This window comes from Pleurodeles waltl, chromosome 5, assembly GCF_031143425.1.
Source record: "Pleurodeles waltl isolate 20211129_DDA chromosome 5, aPleWal1.hap1.20221129, whole genome shotgun sequence".
In the NCBI taxonomy this organism is placed as follows: Eukaryota; Metazoa; Chordata; class Amphibia; order Caudata; family Salamandridae; genus Pleurodeles; species Pleurodeles waltl.
This window is the reverse complement of record NC_090444.1, coordinates 1,508,708,895-1,508,733,979: the sequence shown is the minus strand read 5'-3', so window position 1 is coordinate 1,508,733,979 and position 25,085 is coordinate 1,508,708,895. Positions and strand designations below refer to the sequence as shown.

Below are 25,085 nucleotides of genomic sequence, written 5' to 3'. Positions count from 1 at the left end.
CTTCAGATGACGTGCGGTAGAAAATCTGAGGGAATTCAGCCTCTGTTGGGAGTGTTTGGGAGGGGCTGAATCCTTATTGGGTGATACTGAAGTTTGGGTCTTTTTCACAAAACAAAGTGGATAGACTGTAAAATACCCTATGAGGCCTACTGGTTTTACTTTCTTACTGCTTTATGTATTTAAGTTTACCGTGAGGCTCCCACCTCGACGACGGGGATGATTCAAGCATGTGAATCTATGAAAGATCCAATGCTGGAGAAATATATATCTCCCCCCCTTTCCCCACTTCGCTCTGGCGCACCGGCACATGCTCCCCTCTCCACTGGCTTTCTTATTAAATCAACTTCGAAAAAGCATTCAATACAGTGGACTTGGGGTACTTAGACCTCGTTCTTCAAAAAGTGGGTCTGGGACGCTCTTTCCACCACATGGTACAGCTCCTATACCAAATGCCAACAGCTTGTGCCTTTGTAAATGGACTGCTCTTAGGCTTTCCCTGTTGGGAGAGGTACAAAACAGGGCTGTGCTCTATCCCCACTCCTCTTCGCCCTAGCCATAGACCCACTAGCGCACTTGATTAGTCAGGATGCCATCCTCACGGAAGGGAAAATCCCTGCACTCTATGCTGATGATGTGCTACCTTATTTATCGCATCTGGCGGTGAGTGGACCCAGATGCCTTCATCTGCGACACGTCTTTGGGGAGGCCGCTGGGTGAACCACAAAAAAAAAAAATAATAATAATAATAATAATCTCTCCTGGTCCCTTTCTCTGGCTCTTGTGATATTGTAGATTGGCAATCGAACTTTCGGCATCTTAGCTTTACCTACCTTGGCATTAAAGTGGAACTTGACTTGGACCTTTAATATCACCCCCTCTTACCCAGAAGGTGGAGGCAGATCTTGGAAAATAACAGGCATTGCTGCTGAATGTAATGGGCTGTATAACACTTTACAAGAAGCTAATTTTACCCCGCTTCCTGTACATCCTTCTGAATCTCCCCATTCAGCTCATGCCACTGGTTTCGGGAAATGGATGCAGTAGTCTATTCCTTCATTTGGAACAACTGCAGGTGATGCCTCTCATGGGATACATCCCAGCGAGGTACATACAACGTAGGCCTCGGTATGTCCAATTTATATTTCTACCATTTAACTTTCCAGGTACTCACCATTAATGGGTGGCTTATGGGGAGGGGGGGGCTGGGATTATCCATCCTACCGTCTAGAGCTCTCAACGATGGGTTCTCACTCATTATGGACATGCTAGACAGCAGTCCCATTCCTAAAGCCACACCATTAACCAGGTAACAAGTCAAGTCTTCCACTGGTGGCACTCAGCTCGAAGACAGACAGGATGTTGGGGGCCAGATTACCCAACACACTCCCATGTCCCTTGGTACATGGCTATGCGAAGTTGTGACCCTAGAGGGATTCTCGCGGTGGGACTCTATAGGTCTTACAGTGGTGGGAGGTGTCTGGGAAGATACTCATATGGTGTCCTTTCAAAGGCTCCAGGAGACGTATGTGCTAGCCAAACTACAGTTCTACAAGCTCCTACAACTGAGACATGCACAGAAGGTACACATTACCAAAGACTGCCTCCATAGGACTAAATTCAGATTGAAGGGTAAGATGATGCTGGGGGCATTTGAGAGTGTGGTGGGGGATGGGGAGAGGAATAACCACAGATATATCTTGCCCTCATATTGAATGCTTCTCCATCTCTACAACCCCTAAGGTCTCGCTGGGAGGCCTGGATCAGACCAAATGAAGACTAGGACTAGCGGGATGCGCTGATGGTGCCACATACTATTAAATTTCCGCCAGTCTGCGTTATCATGAGTGATGTAATATGTGAGGTCATAAGCAGTGCATTACGGGGTTCAAGTTATAGTTAGCTGAGGTAACTATAACTGCCACATTTTACTGGTTTTGTATGTGCAACATGTGAGCCTAGCTATGACATCCCTGTAGCCTTTGTTTTTTTTCAGTGAATACATGTACATATATTTGACAATACGTTGCAATAAAGTGCTTCAACAGAAAATGACACAGTAAAGGAATAAACTAAAGTGCGCAAGTGTTGTATACAAAGCATATATACAGAACTGGTGGCTGATCTGGATATAAATTTCATTAACACCGCTCTAAATCAGAGTATGATAATCCACACCATGTCCACTGGTACATTTGTCAACGTTTCAACCCTATTAGACATTTTATAAGTGTCATCACCAGAACCAGAAATTTAGGTAGCACCAATATGAAGAGATTTCTTTATGCATACCTTATTCCCTCTTTTAATACCTTTATAAGGATTCTTCTATTCTCCAGTATAGAGTAAAATCACTTGTCTACTTCAACTCTGAAGTAAAACAAGGTTACTCGCTAATAGTCATACAAACCACACTTGGATGCTCACAGTAATCAAGTGCAAGGTCCGGAAATATGTCCAGCACTGTCCTTGCGATGTAAACGGAGGCTTACTCTTTCCTTGATCGGAACTACTGTTTCACTTTATTGCTATTTTGTGCAGGTCCCAGAATGATGCCCTTTTAATTTAGCGAGCATTAAAAACAGCAGCATAAATGGCATTAAATATGGGGGTTTTCAACTATTTTGTAAAGCTATTTAGAATTTTAGAAAAAGCCTCACAATTTTCAGTGGTGGTTAAGACACAATCTATGCCTCTGGAAGAGTTACGTTTGAGACTGAACACCTACAGAGCATCCAGATGATGGATAAGGTTTTAGAAATGCCATGACAAAAGCCTAAAGATCTGCGGCTTGAAGATGTATACTTCAATACTGCACACAGCTTTTAGTGTAAGTAGGCCAGAATCAACATTGTTAGAAGCCCAGCTGCACAGGAGTGCTAGTTTAAGACATCTACTGAAGGTAGCTTAACTATTAACTACTTACTAACTGCAGAGTCTACATGTTGCTACCCATGCTCATTCAGCATACACAGGTAAAAACTGATCAGTTTTTTGTTTATAATCTTTATTGGTATATTAGTAGAACACTGATACACCATATAAACAATAAAAAACAAATCAATGAGCACCCTCCCACCCCGGCACACCTTCACTCTACCCATCATTGCCCGAGTCGCAACACATAGAAGTGGGAAGTGACAGAAACAACAAAAATTACATGGCCATGTCTCACATAAAGACTGTCAGACGTGCTTTAATCTTCACCAGGACATGGGCACCGCATATATAGTAATCGCAACAAGCGAGCTGTAGTTTCAAATACCAGTCACATGAGAGCCACACTAGAGACTACTCCGACAGGCCACCAGCCTATGGTAAGCTCGTATCCAGTGGACCCAGCAGATCCTTCTCCACTGCAGCCCATGCTCATAGGTCATCTTCCAGTTTAGTATCCTTCCTACATTTGTGCATACACCCTTCCTCAGCTACCGCCCACTTAGCCATATCTCTCACCCACATTTGTTCCTCCAGGGGCGATGGAAAAAGCCATAATATCGCTATTTTTCGTTTCCCTAGGGTCAGACCCAAATATCAGAAATTTCCTACTTCAAACTCTTTTCACGTACCAGGAGCAATTCCAGAAGGCAATGCTTGGGGTCCCTTGGTACCGTCCATCCCGTGGCCATGTTCCACCGATCTATAACTGATTTCCAGTACTGGTCTATGGCCACGTATCTCCTGACCATATGAAGGCAGTCTGCCTGCTCCGCGAAGAATTGGGGGCAGGCAGAGGTCCTTTCCGGATATATGGCATGCAATGTAGTAGGTGTCAAGTATACCTGATGAACCACATTATATTGGATCTAATTCCTTTCCTGTCCAACAGATTCTGCCATTTGTCCTGAACCGGTAACTGCTCAACTGGGACGTCCTCCCTGAGCATCCTATAGATAAGAGATTAACCACCTGCCTCCCGCCATATTTAACAATGTGACCAGAGTTGCAGATTCAAGGCAACCTCCACAAATGCCGGCCAAATGCCCCTGGTCATTGCCACTATCTTAGCAAATTGTAAAAATTGCCCTTGCCTCAGTTGGAAAGTCTATCACATCCTGAAGTGTGATGAACCTGTTATTGGGGAACACATATCCAAGTGAATTTCAAACGCAACTGACCATCGTTATTGTCCTTGTTATAGGACGATATGGTTGAAGAGTCCATATAGGCATATCTGGTGCATAAGGGATGATGGGATTACTAACAGCTCACTGCCATGACATACATACTTGACTAACTACAAGAGGAGTAGTCGCCACGACTCTTTCTCCCAGCGTTAGTAATTCTATGAGAGCAGTATCCACATAAGTACCCAGTAGAAAACATTTTTTCCTAGTTGTCCTCCTAGTCGAACCAATGCACCTCATGCTGTAACTGGGCCGCTCTAATCCTCCTCACACCCGAGGCCACTTAAGGGTGGCCAGACTCACCTGCTTCCTTCCCGAGGTCCAGAGTAGTTCAACCAGCAACTTATCAAGTTACAGAAAGTAACTTTGGGAATGTCAAAGATCGCTCCCTGAAAGAACTACAGGCAGCGGGGCAAGACCACCATTTTAGCCAACCCCACCTTACCCACTAGGATAACCGTAACATATTCCAGAATTTAACAGCGGACAGAAGACCATCCAGGACGCAACATATATTCAGGGACAGGAAAGTCTCCACCTATCTGTCAATTTGTACACCTAAATATTGCACACTTTCGGTCTCCCACTGAAGCATTAGATGTGGGCGCACTCTGCTCTGGGCTTCCCCCAAAGCTCCAATCATGAATAATTTAGGCTTGTTGGGGTTTACATGGAGTCCAGAGAACTCCCCAAACTCCTTCAACACTACATTTCTGCATACGCCCTTCCAACATAATCGGAACTGAGTACTTTGGCTGTCACAGATATACCAGGGTATCGTCTGCGTAAAGACAGACTATGTGGGTAGTACCTCACACTGTTACCCCCAACCCTGCATCACCGATCACAACCTGCTTGCCAGCATTTTAATTGATAGCACAAACAATAACGGAGACAAGGGGCACCCCTGCCTCGTCCCTAAGGCCTTCTGCTAAGGCAGAACTGCTGTAAACTGTAAACTTCGTACTTGTATAGCGCACTACTCACCCGTTAGGGTCTCAAGGCGCTGTACGCATATCGCTGTGGAACCCCTCCTGGCTTTTCCCTGTGAGGTGCCCACTCCTGGGCAACCTCCAAGGTGAAGCCAGGCATCCCAGCGCTGTTGGGGCCGTTGTGGAGATTAAGCATGCTATTGCCCAGAGTTACAGAGTGGGACCCATGAATTAGATTAGGCACTGATGCGAGAATTATCAGGTCCAAGTAAATTGAGTCCAAGACCTGCCGAGGTGGGAATTGAACCCTGGTCCCGGGCCAGATTTCTGCATCAGGGTCTGCCGCTCTAACCATTGAGCCACACTTCTCCACCTGTGACACCATTCTACCTACCTGAACCCTCACCACTGGGTCTCCATACAGGTGCTGCATCCATTTGATATACCTCTCCCCCACTCCCATGTGAAGCAAGACCAGTCAGAGAACATCCCAGGAAAGGGAATCAAAGGCCTGCTCCATGTCCAGTAAGGCCAGGGCGCAAGGCTCCTCTTCTACCTCCACTGCATGTAACACCAGTGCAAGGCTGCATAGTTTACACAAAGTATTCCTTCGGGGAATAAAGCCACACTGGTCCTCCTGTACTAATGTCTGCAAGTGGCAAAGCAACCTCAAGGCTGGTAATTTACAGAGTATTTCTGCATCCATATTAAACATAGGGAGAGGAGATACGAGGGGACCTCCCTTGGGTCCCTGTCTAGTTTAGGCACCATAACTATGAAAGTCTCCCTCATTGAGTCAGGCAGCCTCCCTCTCTGTAGCGGTTCCTAGTACACCACCAGTAATCACTCTGCCAAAAGATTAGCCTTCTTTTGATAAAATTAGCCCGGGAGGCCATCGCGCCACAGAGCACTGGAGGTCTGGAAAGCCCGTATCTCCACCACAATTTCCTCTTTAGCAAGTGGTGCACTTAGAAGCAGTCTATCTTCTTCTGTTAAGCTGGCCATAGGTAAAGCTGCTAAAAAACTCAGGTATGCCTGCCACTAAGGCATGAGGGGACTGCGTATACACCTTCTGTAAGTTGTCCACTAAGAGTTCAGTTATGCCATGTTGCAAAATTACTTCCCGCCTCTCCTCGTCCTTCAGTCCCACCCGGGGGATTTCTGCATTTCAGTGCGGATCAGAATGGCCAGCATACTACTGGCCCTGTCCACTTCTGCATAAAGGCTCTGTCTGTAAGTTGTATGCTTAAATTTATCCAGTCTGTCCCACGTTTCCAGTAGTTTCCTCTTAACCTCTTACCACTCTCTCAACTTGAGAGGGACACTTAACATCTCTTCAGCCTCAGACAAGGTAGAGTCCCTTTTCCCACCACATAGATCACGCTGAACCAAGGACCCTGAACTCAACCTCTCTCTCCCCCACCCACCCCCCATGCAGTGCGTTCAAACAACTAAAGTCTAGTATAATCAGGCTAAAACTCAGAGACCACTGCCCCACCCCACACATGGCGGTCGAAGCCTCAACCTCTATATTGCATCACTACGAGATTTCAGTAACACTCCAGTGCAGCAAGGTAAATATTGCTCTAGTTGTTCTCGCAGGACCGGGACCCTCCATTTCTCCCACTTATACCTCTATGCAGCCACCAGCCACCATTGCAACATGTCTGACAAGAAGAAATCTTTGTTTACAGAAACATAACCACCACAGTTCCTCCCCTCCAGGCCAGCAGGATACATAATTCATATGAATCATATGTTTCTAACCAGAACCCTCTCCCCACTCCCCCTCACCCCACCATTGGGCAAGGATAAGTCCCTCACAATAAGTCTCTACATTGTATACTATGATTTAGGATCTCATAATTCTGACCCAGAAAGAAAACCCAGACAGAACAAGAGCCACTCTGCTGCTGAAAGAGTAATAGTGTCAGTCAAATTAAAGAGCCAGCAGACCTCTCAACAACCACAATTATCTTGAGTTATAGCCCGTACCACCAATGTTGAAACCTGACGCATCACTATATCCCATCTTCAGCACTGTCACTGAGGCGGCCTCTCTCTCTGGTACTGCCAGAAGGGTCCTCCCATATCTGGCATGCAGTTAGTCACCAAGGGTGCCATCAGGGCAGACCACTATCAGTCGCCAGTTTCCGAGGTTTCAATCCTGTAGCTATTGTTGGAGTGTAGTTTTATAGTCAAAGTTAACATAAAATGTTTACGAATTAATACATTTTCTATGCGGCATCATTATGCATTAATGTGCTTTTACTAAACGTGTGTTTGAAATGTGCCCATCAACGTATACGATGATAAATGAAACTGACTAATACTGAGATATTAATGTACTAATGTATGATTTGTATTAGTATTAAGAGTTATATGTTAAGGTTTCGCTAATTAATCACTGGGCCTTAGTTAGCATGAGTCGGGCCTAGCTGCCCGGTTTCATATTAAATGTGTTTTTCTAACGTGCAATGTGCTGACTTGCTGAAGGACATGTAGTTGTACTTGTCCAGAAGCTAGAAGATGTGTGTAACCGTAGTAAATTCTCTCATGAGAACCAGACTTGCTCAAAGAGACATTCCTGTGGAGCGCAACAGTGTAATTCGCAACAGGTACAAGGTCATTTAGACTAGGGAAGACAATGGGACTACTGACTTGAGTAACAAATGTTACTTATTCCTCACCTGACATTCTACCCGTTGGAGGCGTCAAACCCAGGATCAATGAGCTGCGTGAGAACTGTCAAAAGTGGAAAGCCCTAATGCGGTGACCATTGGACTATTGGATGGAGATAATGATGCACCAAAACTTGCCCAATTGGAAATTAGGGGACTGTACAACAAGTTTGATATAATCGTAGGACAGAAGGAGAAATCAGCCATTATAAGCAAATACATGCCATTCCTTTGCCCTAGCCATTACGTGTCTTTGCAATTGCCTAGACACTTTGCCACTCTGTCTTAACGACTTTGCGGTTTATCTCTTTGAACCATCCTTATTCTTGCCTTACCCGTTCCATACTTTTCCTCCTTATGAGGGAGGTATTCCTTATTGCCCGATCTTGCTGAACTTTGCTGTGTTTTCTGGAGGATGGCGAATCAACTGATGTCCTGAGGACGAAGACTAACTTTGTATGCTGACCCATTACGGAGGGTAACTATATGATGATGAAATTATAATTGTCTGTTTGCCTTTTCTTTCTAGGTACCAACTGCTACCTTTTGAGAGAGACCATAGTTAGAGGTTTTCTAAATTTGTGTTGCTAAATTGTTTTGCATGAAGCCCAACATGCTAATGCCGATTCGAGGTTAGTTAAGGAATTCACTAAACGGATGCAAATAGACAAATGACGGAATCTATGCTTTGTTGAATAATGCGCAAATGATACTCTGCTAAGATTAATCCATGTTGACGTTGTGTTTTGTTCTAATGTTTATGATCTTTGCTTTGATGAAATCTTATTCGAGTTGCCATATTGTGACATTGCTGATGTGTTTTCTGGTATTGAGACTAATAAACTTGCTAACAGAAGTGTAATCAATAGGGAATAAATATCATAAATCTTACTAAATTCTGTGTGGTTATTCATGACTGAAAGGTCATGGTGTGTTTAAATTCTTATCGATGTTATTGATTAATTTGCTTGATTTGCTATTGTGAATATTGATGGTTATTGATCCATTGATTGACATGTGGATAAGTTATCTCGGCCTAAGGTGTCTTCAATCAGGGTCAAAAGATTCATCAGCCTAAAACGAGTCCCAGAGTGAATAAATTATCTAGATTGGGACTCGTTATCACTATCCACTTCTCCAAAAACGGTTCCGCAGACTGCCATGGAAATCCAATAAAGCACAAATTGTTCCGCTGTGATCTCGCTTCAGCGTCCTCAATGCTGTCTTCCATGCGGACCGTAGTAGTACGGAGGTCCGTGACAGTCTTCTGTAGAGTCTCTACCTTCCATGGAAATTCAGCAACTTTCCCTCAGCCACTGTCGCGTGCTCTCACATATTACTGAAGTTAACATGCAGCAGGCCAACCTCAAAAGCCACTGCGTCAATCTTAACAACCATCACCTCTTTAGAACTTGTAATTGCAGCAATAAGATCTGTCATCCTTGGGGGACCCTGAGCCGTATGTTCCACTATGACCCTAGGGGGCTTTGGGAACATGTAATTGTCCATTTTGTTGGACTGCACGACCTCCTGGGGCTTATCTTTCGCTATGTTGAACCCCAAATGGTCATGAGGTCCACACTCGCAATCCTCAGGAACAGAGTGTTCAGTAGCAGCAACACCACAAATGCTGAGGTCTACGCGCCCTGTGTGAAGCATCTCTCCAATCTAAGCTTCATGGCAAAGTCACAACCCACCCCGGGACTCACCTCAATGCAGTATCACAGATATCCCCAAATTCAGCTGCAGAGAGGGGGCCCCACTCTAATACTTCAAACATGTTCCTTCACCTTAGGTTACGCTGAGTATGCAGCGCCACATCCAGGGCGCAAGGCCAAATCCTTCACCTTCCTGGGGGTCTTACAATGTTATCGGGCACCCAGGCAGTCACCGAAGTGCTTCTCTGGCCAGAAAGAATGTGCCAGATTAGAAGCAGCAGGGGGGAGGGGGGAAATGATTCCAAGCATCCCTCACCAAAGCTGTGGTATCTCGCACTCACTCCTTCATTCTCAGGCCGTCCGGCACCCTTCACCACAGTAGCCTTCTAACCGATCAGTGGGTTACATGAAAAACACACAGCTGAAGTGGAGCTATGTCCTGAATTCAGACAATTTCCTACAAGGCTACCTAACTGACACTGGGAGACCACTACTCTCCAACACTGTCTTATATCAAACAATCCACAAGACTAGGCAGATACATCACAAATTAGGCACACATTTCCAGGGCAAATGTAACAGGGCATACCATCCCTAATCCTTAAGAAAAGCCAAAAGAATAATACTGAAACAGCACTAAAATTAACCACAAATGACAATAACCAAAGAGGGGAGCCAGTGGTGGGTGTTCAGGCAGACATGGGCAGCATACCTGCACACATTACGGTAAATGCAGTGCATGGTAATGACTCTAGTTTCATCACAGGCATGGAAGTGTTCACAAGGCTGGAGGGTCTGTGGGGATGCACATGTGCTCTGGAGAGGTACTTAACCAGGGACTGGGAAGCAATGAACAGCATTTCAATCACTGCTAAACAAATTTGTTGCTGTCTGCCTATGACCAAAAAAAAAAAAAAAAAACATGTTCAGAGATACAATCAATGGCTATGCAAATTCAGTGCAAAAATAAACTTGTAAGTAAACTAAAGTGACTGGATTTCTGTACTGCATTTACCGTAATGTGTCTGGAAGAACTGGTGCTGTTATATGCCAAGTAGTGTGATCGCCTTCCCCAAAGATACAAAAACCAGCCTGGCACATAAATCACAACTTGACAGAGAAACAAAATATGGCCACTGTCATTGTCATCCTGTAACCAGTGCAGCCACCATGTAACTATCACAGGGGCACATCGCGTATACTTAGCCACGACTAGATACACTATATGATATATTAAAAAAGTGAAGGATGGGATGCTTTAGCCAATGGTAGTCACTTAGGACCACATCTCAGTCCATCGTTATTCTGCAACCAATGCTACCTTAGTTTGGACCTGGCCAAATGCTAATCGGTCTTGACCCTGCTCCAGTGTGAACAATCCAGCCCGAACTGCTAGACCAGGTCCCCACTGAAGCAGAAAACATGCAATCCAGGACTGGTATCTCCCTAGTTAAGGCTCAATCAGGTGCAGGTTGGTTCCAGTGACACAGTATGCACAGGAACTACATCTGGGCATACTCCGCCCACTTAGGGCAACACACATTATACAAAACAACTGATGGATGGATGGATGGAATGCTTGAATTAATCTCAGCCACTGGTAATCACTCAGGCCGCATCCCAGTCCATTGTTGTTTTGCACAGTGCCACCTCCATTTGAACCCAGCCATAGCAGGGTAAAGTCTGATTTGTATAGACCAGAGTCTAATCTAAGGTGCATGGTGGGCAAAATAATGATGACTTTGAATGCTACCCTGGGTGCTTGCCAGTGGATAGACTTATTGCAAGCATCCTCCTGTCCTCTTTTGTGTGATACACACCTTATCACCTGGACAAGTAGCACAGACGCAATACCCCTATTGTAAATGATAGGCATGAAAACGTAAAGACAAGTGCTAAATACTTACAGATGTAAAAAAATCAAGTTGACAGTGAACTTGCACAACATCAAATTACTTGCACACCAGGAGGCTCACACTTGAAGCCTGCTACAATAGGCAACCTATATTGTTGTTACAGATTGGAACCCAATTGCTACAGCACAGTAAACCTCACTGCTTACAACAAACACATAGCATAAACTATGCTTACCAATACCTGACACTATTAATAAAATTACTTCTAACACATGCAAAATTGGCAATGGTCATGGCAAAACAATCTGGTGATTGTGCGTATTACAGTAAGAAACAACCCAAAATAATTTAAAACTGAGCTTAGAAGAAACACTCACAAGAGATGTGCATACAGGGGATTATTCCTATTTATCCCCACTTTATTTGGGGACTAGTACCTCCTCCCCCTCCACCCCCCCAAATCAGTGCCAATATTCTCATGCAGTGACTAAACCGTATCCATAAGGCAATGTAGACATACTTAGTATTTATACTTATTCAAACACCTTGCAATATTTTGATACATTTTGAATATCAGACAGTATCTTACTGATCAGTGCACGGTCCATGAGTCATTAATATAACAAGAAATGCCCCTCTCTGTATCCAAAGTCTTAAAATATTCACCATACAAGTTAAACTACCAGTAATTACAGCTTCAGATTAGGCCTGCAGCTAAACACAGGATTCTTCCACTCCGACTGCCAGCAGTAGCTACACCACATCTGCTCCAGGCACCTATAAATGATGGCGTGCCTGCTCACCCCCAGCAGCAGCGTACCGCGTGGAAGCAGGGCACGTTGGAAGACATGTCGGCCTATAAAGATGAGGGCAGTTGCCAGCCGAGTCAGGAGAATGGCCCACTCACAGCTACCACACACTTCCTTCTGGGTGCACTCCAAGCTATGTTCCTGCACCAGGCACACTTTGTCCTGTTCAAGATGTTGAAATAATGGGCTAGCCAGACTTCTGTGCAGCTGCACATGTCGGCCTCGCAATGTCACAAGTAAACAACTCCTCTCCCATACATCAAGAACAAACTAACAGTCAATTCCTGGTTGTCAGTTGCGTTTTGCATGAGTGGGTTTGAGTATCGTCCTCGATGCCAATGGTAAAAACATTATCCACATGCTGCCAAGCAAACTCAGTACGTTTATTGACTATGTACAGGATCTCTTCGGTAAGTTACATTAACATGAACAACACCAGGATCAATGCTTTCCTGAATAGGCCCATTTCCTACAGATAACACCATTCACTCTCAAGCACTATTTACATCACACACATCAAAAGGTTAGCCAGTGACTTGACAGAGCAGGGGCACAAGATGTGGAGCAGAATGTGACAGGCCATAACACAATAAGACCTGTGTGACATCACACGAGCGAAACCTGTGAATGCACAAGGCAGTCTAGGGAAGGCACCCCAGAACATGACAGTTAGCTTTAGCAGCAGTCCAGTACACACTTACATTGGTGTTACAGTTCTGCAAAGCAGATACACACTATCAGACACAAGGCCTTCGCTGAGCCCACCACATCCACTGTTAGGCAGAGGAATAAGATCCCCCTGCAAACAGGCGTACAGTTAGGTACTGCATACTCCCTTATTCCCCTTGCACCAGCCTTCAAGTCGTTGATGTACAGACTGTAGCAGGTATGTGCCACAGCTGCTCTATGGTTGGATGGTGAGGCTCCCTCTGAAGATGCCTTTGACAGGCACCACCCCACAAACGTGGTAAACTACTCATCTTTCACCTGTCTATAAGGAAAATATAATAATCAACAACTTGAACTGCCCATGCGAGAAAGTACAGCCACTATTAAGTCTTCTGCAATGGGGAATACCATCAGAGGACCTTTCTTGTTACTACATTATCCAATCAGAATGTTCACATTGCAATATAGTCATGGGTCACCAACTACAGCATTAGGGCCTCTTCTGTAACTTCTGGGCAGGCAGGATCTGTTATGTACAATGGACCCAGAAGTCCCATTTTTGGCACGCTTGGACAACTGAAGATGGGTATTGTTCCCATTTTTTTTTTTTTTTTTTAACTACAGAAAAGTAATTTACTTTACTATTCTGAACAAAATGACTGAAGGGATCTGAACGCCATCCTGAGGGCAAGGTACATCTCGTCATCTTCACCAGGTTTCTTCAAATCTAGTTTGACAGACAAGAACGTAACTCAACCGCAAAATAATTAATTGCTTGATAATCCTGGTGCACTGTGTATTTTAAAGAAACAAACGTGGAAAATGTATACTCAATTATTGTGTATTCCTACATTTGAAACGTTTAGGTTTTGAAACTTATATATGATATTGGCTAATATCAAACTCTGAGCCCAATTGGAAGAATCAAGCAACGCCTTGAATTGTAAGGTACAAAACTTGAGCCCCACCTTTCAATAACCTTTCATAATCTTGCCGTGTTTCCACAAAATATTCTTTGAACTGAAAAAAAGAACAGAGAAAAATGCATTTAATTCAATTCATGACGGGCCATGGAAAACACCAAGAAACTAATTACATAACAGTCTACAAAGAACCTTTCAGGACTAAAACAAGCAGAGCACCTCTAAACATGTCTGACCTTGCAGCAGACAAGGTTTCTATCAAATAACATAATAGTTCATCAGAAGATGGGAGCGTCGACAGCTGAACCCAATAAAGAAAATGGACATGTTAGCAAACTAAAAAATGTAGAATAATAAACGGTTTCCTCTGGTTCAGACCAATCAGCATATCTGTAGACTATATGCCTTGCAAATAATCCTAATTCCATGTCTTCAAATGGTACCCAGTTGTTATTCGAAATGAATAAATATTAAGATGCACATTTGAAAACTATACCCGGGATATGAACACCTCGTAGACAGATGTACACTGAACCCAGAGAAATGCCATGAGTTTACGCACCTCACAATTCTGTAGTCATTCCTAGTGAAGGGCAAGTAAAGTGTGGAAATTGACATAAAATAGGATTTGACAAACAGTAACTAAATTTAACCTAAATAAAAGATCCATGGAGGTTACAGGGGATGTGGAATTCCTATAGCCCAATCACCCAGCACATATTGTTTGGGGTCAAGGAAAACAAGCAAGTTTTCAAGTTTATTTTGTCTTTCGGACAAGTAGGCCCAAACCCCTGCAGCACAAACCCTTTGGCTGCCAGTTTACAGCATCATATTATGAATCAGAGATGGGCCTAGTCAGAGTACAGGTAATATTTGTGTCCATTTGTTAGTGCTGTTTGAACTTGTATTTATGGTTCATAAATGTAAAGCCTTTATTATTAGGGTGAGCACTCCAAGGAAATGTTGTAAACTCGACTGCACTACTTACAGTGATTCTAGTATAAAAATGTGTACACGTGTTTGAAACATTTAACAATATAATGCTACATATAATGCTTCATGATTAGATGTAAATATTTGCAGAAGCTTGAAAGCAAGATTGATGATTTGTTGCTTTCAAAATAAAAGCATTCACAAAAAATGCAAATAGGAAAAGAAAATGTTTTGCAAAACTACTGGGAAACTTTAGGTACCATTTATTTGAAGCTTCATTTAGTAAAAAATGTTGAAGCATGCTAGTGAGAGAGCGTAGTTTATATAATCTATATTAACATGAAACGTTTATGAATTAATGCGTGATAATGCCGCATAGAAACTGTAGTAATTAATTTTACTTAAACGTGCACTTGAAATGTGACCACAGGAAGTGGCCGCCAATGTATACGGGGACTAATAAAAATGACTAACCTTATGAATGGATATAAAGAATAAGTTTATACTAATAATTAATGATTGCGTTATTGAATTTGTGCTGAAATCCTTGTAGGCCTTAAGTTAGCATGAGCCGAAGCTTAGCTGCCTGGCTCTCATATTAAATGTATTTTTCCTATCTTGCAGTGTGCTGACTCGCAAAAGGACATGACCCATGTTTTTCTTTTCTTCAAACTAGAAGCTGAATGTAACCATAGTAGATCCTTTCTCATGAAATCCACATTGCTTGCAGAAAATATTGAACAAAATGAAACAGTGTAGATTAATGTAATGTACAAGGTCGTTTGAACCAGTGAAGACAATGGAGCTACTGACCAAAAGATGTGCAAAGAATTACAGAAGGATGAAATCATACCGGACGTGCTACCTCTGAAGACGTCAATCATGTGGACCAATAAAAAGCTTGTAAAATAATATGGGGTGAAAGATTAATGACAATCCATTTTCTAATTGGGTAAAGATAGTGGGGTATAACCAAGGACCAATAAAATTTTAGGGGAATGTACAACAAAAAAGTGATAAAAACCCATGACACAAAGAACCATTGGAATTAGGTAGGGAATGCTATTGATTTTATCCAGAAACTTTGTCACTCTGTTTGGTGACTTTGCTGATTTTCTTAGAACCATCCTTTTCCTTAGATTTGCCCATTTACACTTTGCCTCCTTATGAGGGAAGTGCCCCTTTTGCCCCAGAGCGGAGTTCTGACTGATGGTAAATCAACTGATGGCCTGAAGACGAAGACTGAACCTGAGTGCGGACTTAAACCTTGGAGGGTAACTATGACACTGATATCGTGATTTGTCTGTTTGCTTTTCCTTTCTAGGTACCAACTGCTTACTTTGACAGAGACCGTAGCTAGATGTTTCCCAAATTAGTGTTCTAAATTGTTTTGCATGAAGCCCAACATGCTAATGCTAATCAGTGGTTAGGATAGGGGTTCACTAAAATTGACACAAATAGACAAATGATTGAATCTATGCTTTGTTGAACTGACGTGTTATTGACACTGCTAATTGATCTATGTTCACGCCGTGTTATATTTTGATGTTTGTGATTCTCGCCTCAATGAAATATTATCAAAGTTGCCATATCGTGACAATGCTATTATGTTTCTTGGTTTTGAGATTAACACATATACTCTTAGAATTGTAACTAATAGGGAATAAAACTCATAAAATTCTACTAAATTGGTGTCGTTATTCACTGTAAAGGTCAAGGTAGTGTTTTGAATTGATTAATGACTGTCTAAAGTGAAATATATTGTTGTGATAAATATTGATGACATTATTGACGTATTGATTGACATACTGATTAGCTATCTCGTCCTAAGGTGTCTCTCAACTGGGTCAAAAGATTCATTGGCCTAAAACGAGTCCTGATGTGTAATAAATTATCATAAAGGGACGCATTAACACTAGTATTTCCTAAAAATATTCATAATGGGAAACTAGTCTAACCAGTTTCAACAAGATTATAGGAAACAAGAAAATAAACAAGAACTGGCGAAGCCTTTTGGTTTTGTCAATGCACGTCTTATATTGACATGGTTTTCTAAAACGTTATAGTTGCGGGAGCTGCTAGGCTCGTACCATTATAACACACATTGGCGAAAAGCTAAAATATTTTTGGTCTCAAAAAGGCACACATTGACACAGTCATCCCTGGTAGTGAACAAAACTACTCTGAGCAGATATGATCTTTGTGAAATAGAAGAATGCTGTCACACACAGGGAAGCCAGGCAACAGAGGGATAGATTTTTTTTATAAAACAAAGAGGTCTTTATTAATGTCACACTTAATTAGGAGCCCAGATTTTAAAGACCATTACAAATGTGCACCATTTTATATGTCCTTGCATTAGTGCAGATTTACAGCTTGCATTAATTCACAAGTATTTACAGAAGTAGGCCAGGAAGTTGTACTCCTAGAAAATATTTGTGAACTTCATTTTAGCATGAACAAATATACATGTGTAGATTTGCTCATGTGCAACTCTGTTCACTTTACCTCCAACCACATTTTTCCCCAACCTTGGAAGAAATTTTAGTTCTGTCCTTGTCAGGAGTAAATTTCTAAACGTTATCAGTAAGGAAAAATATTAGAGAAGAGCTGGTGAAAACCCCTAGAACATGCAATATAGTAGGTTGGCAAAGACTCAAAGGGGCATTCCAGCCCTGGAACTACTGTTTACCGCTACCTCCAGCCCCAGTTCGTGGATCTGAGGAAAGTTGGCAAAATAAGAGAACTGTCAGTATTCAAGCATCACTATAGTATGAGCCCTGGCATAATCAGTATCTGAGATCTTACATATTGAGATTGCGGTCATACTTTGTTGCTCCACTAAGTGGCACTATAGTTTTTTATAGGATAAGTCGATTTATGAAGCAACCTGTCCCTTGGTCAAGTAGATAGTTTAACAACAGCCACACCCCTGAGGTATGAAACAGGGTTTTTAGTAACGCTTCTTCTGGCAGCCTGCTGTTAAAACATTTATAAAAATATTTCCTTTATCCCAGTAGCCCTTCCAAGCAACAACAAGCCATCCCTCTGGTCAGAAACCTAGGAGCCACTTTGAAATTCCCAGGCACCTTTCCACCATCATGTCATCAAAACCCATCTTTGCTGGGTACCACTTAAAGACTACACAACATGGAAGACTAAGGGGAAAGAAAAGAACGCTACTGAAATTATTTTCTACTGTTAGGTTAGTAGAGCATTTGTAAATTCAATATTCAAAATAAAATAAATGTGAATAAAATAATAAGTGTTGCTTAAACAAAAAACAAAAAAACAAACCTCAACCCCAGCCGCTCCCAACAGCCAACGTATGGGTTCCATTCTGCCTCTCCCGTTTGTGTAGTAAAGTGTGGGCTTGTCTGCCATGCTCTCTACTTTCGAATACCTGTGAAACAAAACGCAGAGAACCCAAAATGACATTGTGATTGACATGAAATACTCACAGTAAGCCGTTTTAGAAATTAGTTTCATTTTTCCTGGCTGTGGCATGTGTTATCAATTGAACAGCTCTCATAACATAGCTGGGATGGACAAAAATAAATTCAAACGATATGGCGACCCCTTATTCATTATCTCATAGTATTGAATTCATGTGCTTCAATCCTCCCAGACTCAGAGCTCTACAGCTCTTCCCTGACCCGTAATGCCCACTTCACAGCAAACTACCTTGAATACTGCTATTGTATTTAAGGATATTGCACTAGCATATCCATGAATCTCTGGTTTGAATTATAATTATGTCATCCGGTATTATGTTGCCAATAGTTGTTTTTTCTTCTTGTTCTTACATTCCCCTTTGTGCCCCCCAACCTCTTCCTTTGACCTCTTGCTTTTCACTGTCCCTGGAACATTTGGAAGAACTTGGCCAGTGTTCTAGTCTGTCTTCATCAATTTGTGCACTAACAAAGAGAGGACAAGATAATACAGTATGCTCTGTCAGTGACCTGCTACCATGAAAGCTATTTTCTCACTACTGTAATGTATACCTATTCTCTTATTACAAACTTTAATAAAGAAATTCAAAAAAAAAAAAAAAAAAAAAAAAAAAAGGAAGAAGAAGAATCTAGTTTAATCATCTCTACCCATGAAAATATCTTCAACATACTCAATAAAAATAAATAAATAAATAAATAAAAACACACAGAATCTTCCCACCTCAACCACTGCTTCCTTTTCCTCAAAATATGGTTTTACAATTTGGCTTCCAGAGCATAAACTTAGAGCGGCAGACCCTAATGCAGAAATCTGGCCCGGGACCAGGGTTCAATTCCCACCTCGGCGGGTCTTGGGCTCAATTTCCTCAGACCTGATAATTCTCGCATTGGTGCCTAATCTAATTCATGGGTCCCACTCTGTAACTCTGGGCAATAGCTTGCTTAATCTCCACAACGGCCCCAAGAGCACTGGGATGCCTGGCTTCACCTTGGAGGTTGCCCAGGAGTGGGCACCTCACAGGGAAAAGCCAGGAGGGGTTCCACAGTGGTATGCAAAGTACAGCACCTTGAGACCCTAACGGGTGAGTAGTGCGCTATACAAGTACGAAGTTTACAGTTTTACAGTTAAAAGTCTTCACTCCTTATTGTCCACCAACAGTTATTAAAAGGATAACAAAAGTATGACAGATTTGTTCCAATATAATGTGAAACTGGTGAATAGTACACTGACTTGTCCCACAAAGATGAACAAATTCTTATACTGACGAAAAATGGAGATGGGTTTTTGCACAGCAATCATGTACTTCGTCAAAATAAATGACCGAAACTCCTGCTGTAGAGCAACGAGAGGAGAATCTATCTTTGTGAGGGGGGAGGGGGGGGACCATCAGACCCAAAACAATAGTTAGCTACCCTGGTTTATTTTCGTATGTTTATTTTGGAGATAGGCACCACACCCAAGTGGTGTTCAGGCAGGTGGAAACTACTTAAAGAAAAAAATAATAATAATACTTGAGATGTTCTGAGGAAAACTTCTGTAGATTTTATTCATATTTTCAGGAGCTGCATGAACAGCAGTCTGGGTTCTTGATCACGAATGAAAGGTTCGGCTTTGAATCAGCTATTTGGGTGGGTTTATATAGTCTTTTGCATCCGGTTAACAATTTGATTGATGAGTAGAGCAAGTGGAATATCGTGGACCACGATTATTAAACAATGATGGAAGAGGGGTTTGTTTCTCATTACTCTTTTTTTCAAAACAATTTTTATCTGCATTTCAATGTTATAAAATATGAGGGGCCACGTTCACTCCAACACATGTACAGCACATCTTGTAACAAACAGGAGCATGCAGCCAATCTGCTGACTTGGCTATGGACGTTTGTACAACACCACTGATGTAAGGAAAAATTGAGTGTGAGATTAACAGCATAAAATACCTGAACTGTATCAACACAGAGGCATGCCTGTACCTTCTTAGTTCAGGAAGGGAAGGTGTTATCACCTAGAACAGTAACTTGCAAACTGTAATCCAGAAAACGGGGGGAATTAAAGCGGTGGGGAAGAGCGGTCTAATGCTAAGTTAGTGTTATAAGGAAAGTGGAAATAGAGCTGCTTGAGAAATTAAGGTGGGGAGTGTGATATTAAAGGGGGCCGATTAAACAACAAGATTAATGTATGTCGCCTGGTATTAATGCTTGAACTGAGCTAAACAGGAATTTAAGACTGAATGTCAGTAGAATTAAGGGAGACTGACCATAGCAAAGGGCTCTTGTACTGGTCTAATAATGTATCCCACTCCTTTGTGAGGAGACACTTATGGAGACATTTGAACTCTTCTACGAGCAGTGCATTGTTCCTGTCAGCAAGTGACCATTTAAGAGGGTCTGGTGCAGGCAATTGTTGGGGGTTGGGGTTTAACAGTTCCATTGCATATGTTTAAAGTCTGCTTTTTGGGCCGAACTGCAGGGACATGAGGATTTGGGGGGGAAACATATGTTAGCAGCAGCAGAGGAAAGATATGATCTGTGAAGAAAAAAAGTATTGTATGAGCTTGAATTTTGTGTTACAAGAGATTATATGTGGAATATCAAGGGCCAACACCATTCCTCGTCATGGAAGTCTCTACCAGCTTCATCCTCCCATTTATTTCTCAAGTGAGTAAGAAGCGGAGATGTGAGGGAGAGAAGAGCATTGTAAAACCAGAATATGTGCTTACGTTCCAGGCCAATTGTGTAGGGGTAGTGCACTAATGGATGTGGTTAGACAGGAAGCTCTCAATTGGGCCAGACTGCATATGGGTTGGAGCAGGATATGGATTAGGAGATAACGAATGGTGAAGGACCAAAGTGTCGACTAGGTCATCCCAAGTGAAGATGTGGTCATCCTGAAGGAAGTCACCCACCATTTGTTTCTCATTACTCTACCCAAAGACAAAGGCTGGAAATTCCACATAAAGTAGACAGTTATTGAGGTTAGTGTATTCTAAATGCCATTTGTAAAGTACTTCATACCCATTTATTTGGTGCCAAAACGCATTATCTTACGATAGAAAGCTACACTGTGGAGGGAGTGCTTAGCTCTAGTATGCTGTATTTGCTTTGGGCCTATGTGGAATTTTTTGAGAGAGATCCACATGCAGGCATTCAGGGGAATTTTGTTAACTACAAGGACAAACAAACTACTCTACTCCCAGCACAGTTAGCAACAGATATAACACCTCACCTGAATGCACCGCTAGTATTAAAACTACACCCACAAAAAAAAAGTTTATATTTCCTGTAGCCAGCGCAGAGCCGGGTCATTCAACTGATTAAAGTTGGTTCACCAAAAGTGCTATCAACACTCCATCCCAGAAGTTCCATGCTTTGCATTCCTGGAAGATGAAAGACAGATGGAAACTACCAGCCGTTTCCTTCATTTTATTGTCATTGACAACCAGCTGATCGGGAGTGCACGTCTTGTATTACAATAGTGCTTACTGCACCTGATGAGTCTGAGAGCGCTTTACACTGAGAAGCGTGCTCCTGAGCCAAAGTTCACTGGTTAATCTAGAGGTTTTTGGGATTAGCCTTGTGCTGTCTAGGAAACAATTCCATGCATCTAGTCCTGTTTTCTGTGCTAGATTACATAGGATTTATAATTAATGGGGCTGGGGAGGGTTTAGTGCAGGTGGTTGGTGGGATTAATAGAGGAGGTTAGAAAAAATTAGATATTGTTAAGAAGGGGGGGGGGGGGCAGACATAATATTAGTCATAGAGAGCACGCATGTGACCGAGTAGACCATGCTCAAGAGAGGAGGCATGCAGCGGACGGAATGTAAGAAGAGGATAATTTGAAAGAAAACGCAGAGGTAGCACTGTGAAAAGTCAACGTGGCATGCAGTAAACTGTTTCAAGTCAATTTCGCTGAACGGCAGAAACACGGAATTTCACCTTTGCACCACTGTGCGTTTGTGGTAATTACTGAAGCTGCTCTAAATCATACCCTTCATTGAGCTACATCAATTAGGCTATCACGGTGTTTACCTGGATATGCCAGCACATACACACACTTAGGTTTATGAAATTAACTTTGAATAGGTAAGCATTTTTGTCTCAATTTACAATCTTCAATAGTTTGCATAAAAGAAGCACTTGACAGAATAAGACTTTAGCCCAGATCTCAGTGTTTATCCTTGTTACCAAGCAGAAAATATGATCAACTACTGAAGAGCGTCTACCTAAGCAACAATTATTTACATACCTCCTGGCGCTCTTTATCTAGATAAATTCAAAGTTAAATAACTTCCCTAGCAATACGTAATAATTATGTAATTTAGCAGACGTTTTTCAAATCATATACTCAAACTGGCATGTGTGGTGGGAAAAGCTGTCGCCCATGTAAAAGATAAGTAGGGCATTTTGTTATTCTTTTGGAAAAAAAGAATATATTATGGTCCATGGCGTGCTAAGTCCTTTTTGTTGTTTACTTACGAGTTTGATTAAATTTACAGACTTCTTTCTTTACTTTGGAAATAAAACTTCCCGATCCGAACTGTTACAATAAAAAAATATATATATTGCACGAAATATATATATAAAAAAAAAAAAAAGAGAGAGAGATCACAGACAGTCAAATAACCATAAACCACGGTTAACTCTTAACCGCTTTTCGGTGTTGAAATATATGCCCAATTGTTCCTCTGTGTAGGCCTTATTTATGTGCTACAGAGTGAAATTCTTGACGTGTGCAATATTTTTGCACTACGATACAACATTCTCAAAATGCATACGGCGTACGTGTAACGAGACTTGGCACGTGTTTGGGTGCTAGTGACAATACCACGTGCAGTAAGGTACTAAAAGGAATGAAGTATGCTGAGGGGGGGGCTCTTTGAATCTGAAGATGAGCTTCAATCTCGGGCACGCGCACACCTACGCATTAAGTGGAAACGATTGCTGAAATTCAAGATATTGCTTTACTAAAGGGCTACCTGCTTAAGCTGAGAACAGTCTGGTATGTTCCTGTTGTCCCGAACAGCAACATAATGTAGTAATTTCCAAACAGCCTATTTTTTCCACAGAATTGGCTCCCGGACCCCAACCCCCCCCCCCGCCTGTTATTAATCAACCTGAGCTAGTCTGTGCTAAAGAAGGAAAAACTCGCAGCAGTCTCGATGAGAAACACGTCAGTTCTTGAAATCAAAGTGAGTGCCGATGATGATGATATACTGGTCACAATGTACTTTGTTTTATTTTTTTTTTTCATTTGCTCTGGTTATCTGTGTTGCTAATGCTTAAGATGCGGCAATAAAATGTTGAAAAATAGACGTAAATTTGAACTTTCTGATGAGCGGGCTATAAGTAAATATATGTCATGAATCAATGCGAAAAAAATATATTTCGGTTGGCTATAAAAAGCACTGTAAAGTGTCACTGTCAGTCTCCACTGTCCATATCCAGAAGACTAACTAAAAACAGCAAGAACTGAGAAATCCGAATGCCTGACCACGAACGCCAACCCAAAGCCAACTGCATGTGAAAATAAAATTGAGATCACGGGTCCCAAACAAATCAGAGTAAATACCAAATATGAGCAGGTGTACTAAAAATAAAATAAAAAAAATATTTCCATAACACCACACTTGAGGAGCCCAGCACAGTCACAGTGCTACACCGACGGCCGCCTTCGGTCCCCTCGCTGATGTTAACCGTCGCATTGAGAGTCAATTCAGAACAAATAGTAAACTTCACTCAAACAATTCAACTGCAAAAAGAGTTACGGGGAGACACGAATGCTAGGAGTAAGGGCTTGGCCAAGTTAGACTATTTGGTTCAATTTCAATGAAAAGTTTTTTTAACACCCGAAATGACAACTAAGATAATGTATAAAAAATTAAAAAAAAATCGAGTAACAAAGGGGCTAACAGTTCGTGACTTAAGGTGGGACTTAAAGGAACATTGGACAAAACAGTCAGAAAAGATAACTTAAACCGTAAGTGTTAAAGAAGACCGTGACTCCTAGTTGTAAAAGCACGTCGGTTACAATTTAAAAGTGCTCTTGCCTGGACATCGGTCCAGAGTGCCTCGAGCATCATCAGTTCACTCACCTCCAGGGACGGGACTAACACTCTGCAAGCGAGATGCCGAAACGACTGGCAGCGAAGCGAAGGTCTTTACAGCGGCATCTCGCTATCAGCAACATAGAAAACGGACAAACAGGCAACTTGCAGACACGCATGAGGGTGAAGGCGGTCCTTCGGTGCAACGATCACTGTGAAAGAAGGGCTTCGCCTTGTGCTCGGTGGTCCAGTACTGCGGAAAATGAAAAGAAGCACAGTCTGCGCAGGTATTGTTCCTGTTTGCATATGTTTTGTAATATTCGATTTTGTTGTTCAATGTATATTTAACATAAACTTACAAAATGTACCATATTTAACATATTCCTATTTTGGTTACACACATTCACACTGTTTGCATTAAAATGACACACGTTAGAACGTTTGTTTTTTATCATATCGTTCTCTGTTTACTGGACTTGCAATCTCTGTCTTCGAAGATGGTGGTTTCCGTAGTGTTCTTTTCAGTAGCTCTGATCTAAGCCAATCAAGGAACACAAACGAAAGAGGCGGGCGAAAGGGGATAGAGGAACCCTCCAATGAGGGCGCGCTGCATTTTTGCATACAGCCAAGGAGCATTTTGGGAAGGCAGGAATAGGTGAAAACGTGATATTTTGAAACTAATTATGTAGTTGGATGTTTTGTAGATTCCAATTTGTGTGTCTGGAATATCAGCCGTGCATAGTGATCACGCTAACATACTTTTCTCCTCGCCCTAATATTGATAGTTTTGAAAATATGAACCATATATACAGAGTTGGACACCTCTACATTCGGATGTGAGGGCGATCTGGCTGCGACATCTGTCACCCCATTGATCGCTAGGGTTGATTCGGCTGATCTGGCTGGCTAGGCGGGTGTCCCCTTCCTCCCTCACCGCTCCATGTGCGTCCCTCCCGAAGCTGTGCGCTCGGTCGCAGAGGACGGCTCCTCCCCGATAGAAGAACC

The 25,085-nt window shown here is 42.2% G+C and overlaps 1 protein-coding gene across 1 annotated transcript in view; it reads right to left on the bottom strand.

Annotated features, from left to right (window-relative positions):
* Positions 1 to 24,234, bottom strand: part of LOC138296565 (glutathione S-transferase 3-like) — a 302,491-nt gene extending 278,257 nt beyond the window's left edge. Inside the window, exons 1-3 of the mRNA XM_069235805.1 lie at positions 24,129 to 24,234; positions 17,883 to 17,988; positions 13,698 to 13,749 (exon numbers count right to left, since the gene is read on the bottom strand). Coding sequence (XP_069091906.1) covers positions 13,698 to 13,749; positions 17,883 to 17,969 — 139 coding nt within the window. The 5' untranslated portion in view covers positions 17,970 to 17,988; positions 24,129 to 24,234. The remainder of the gene's footprint in view (positions 1 to 13,697; positions 13,750 to 17,882; positions 17,989 to 24,128) is intronic.
* Between the last annotated feature and the right edge of the window lie 851 nt (positions 24,235 to 25,085).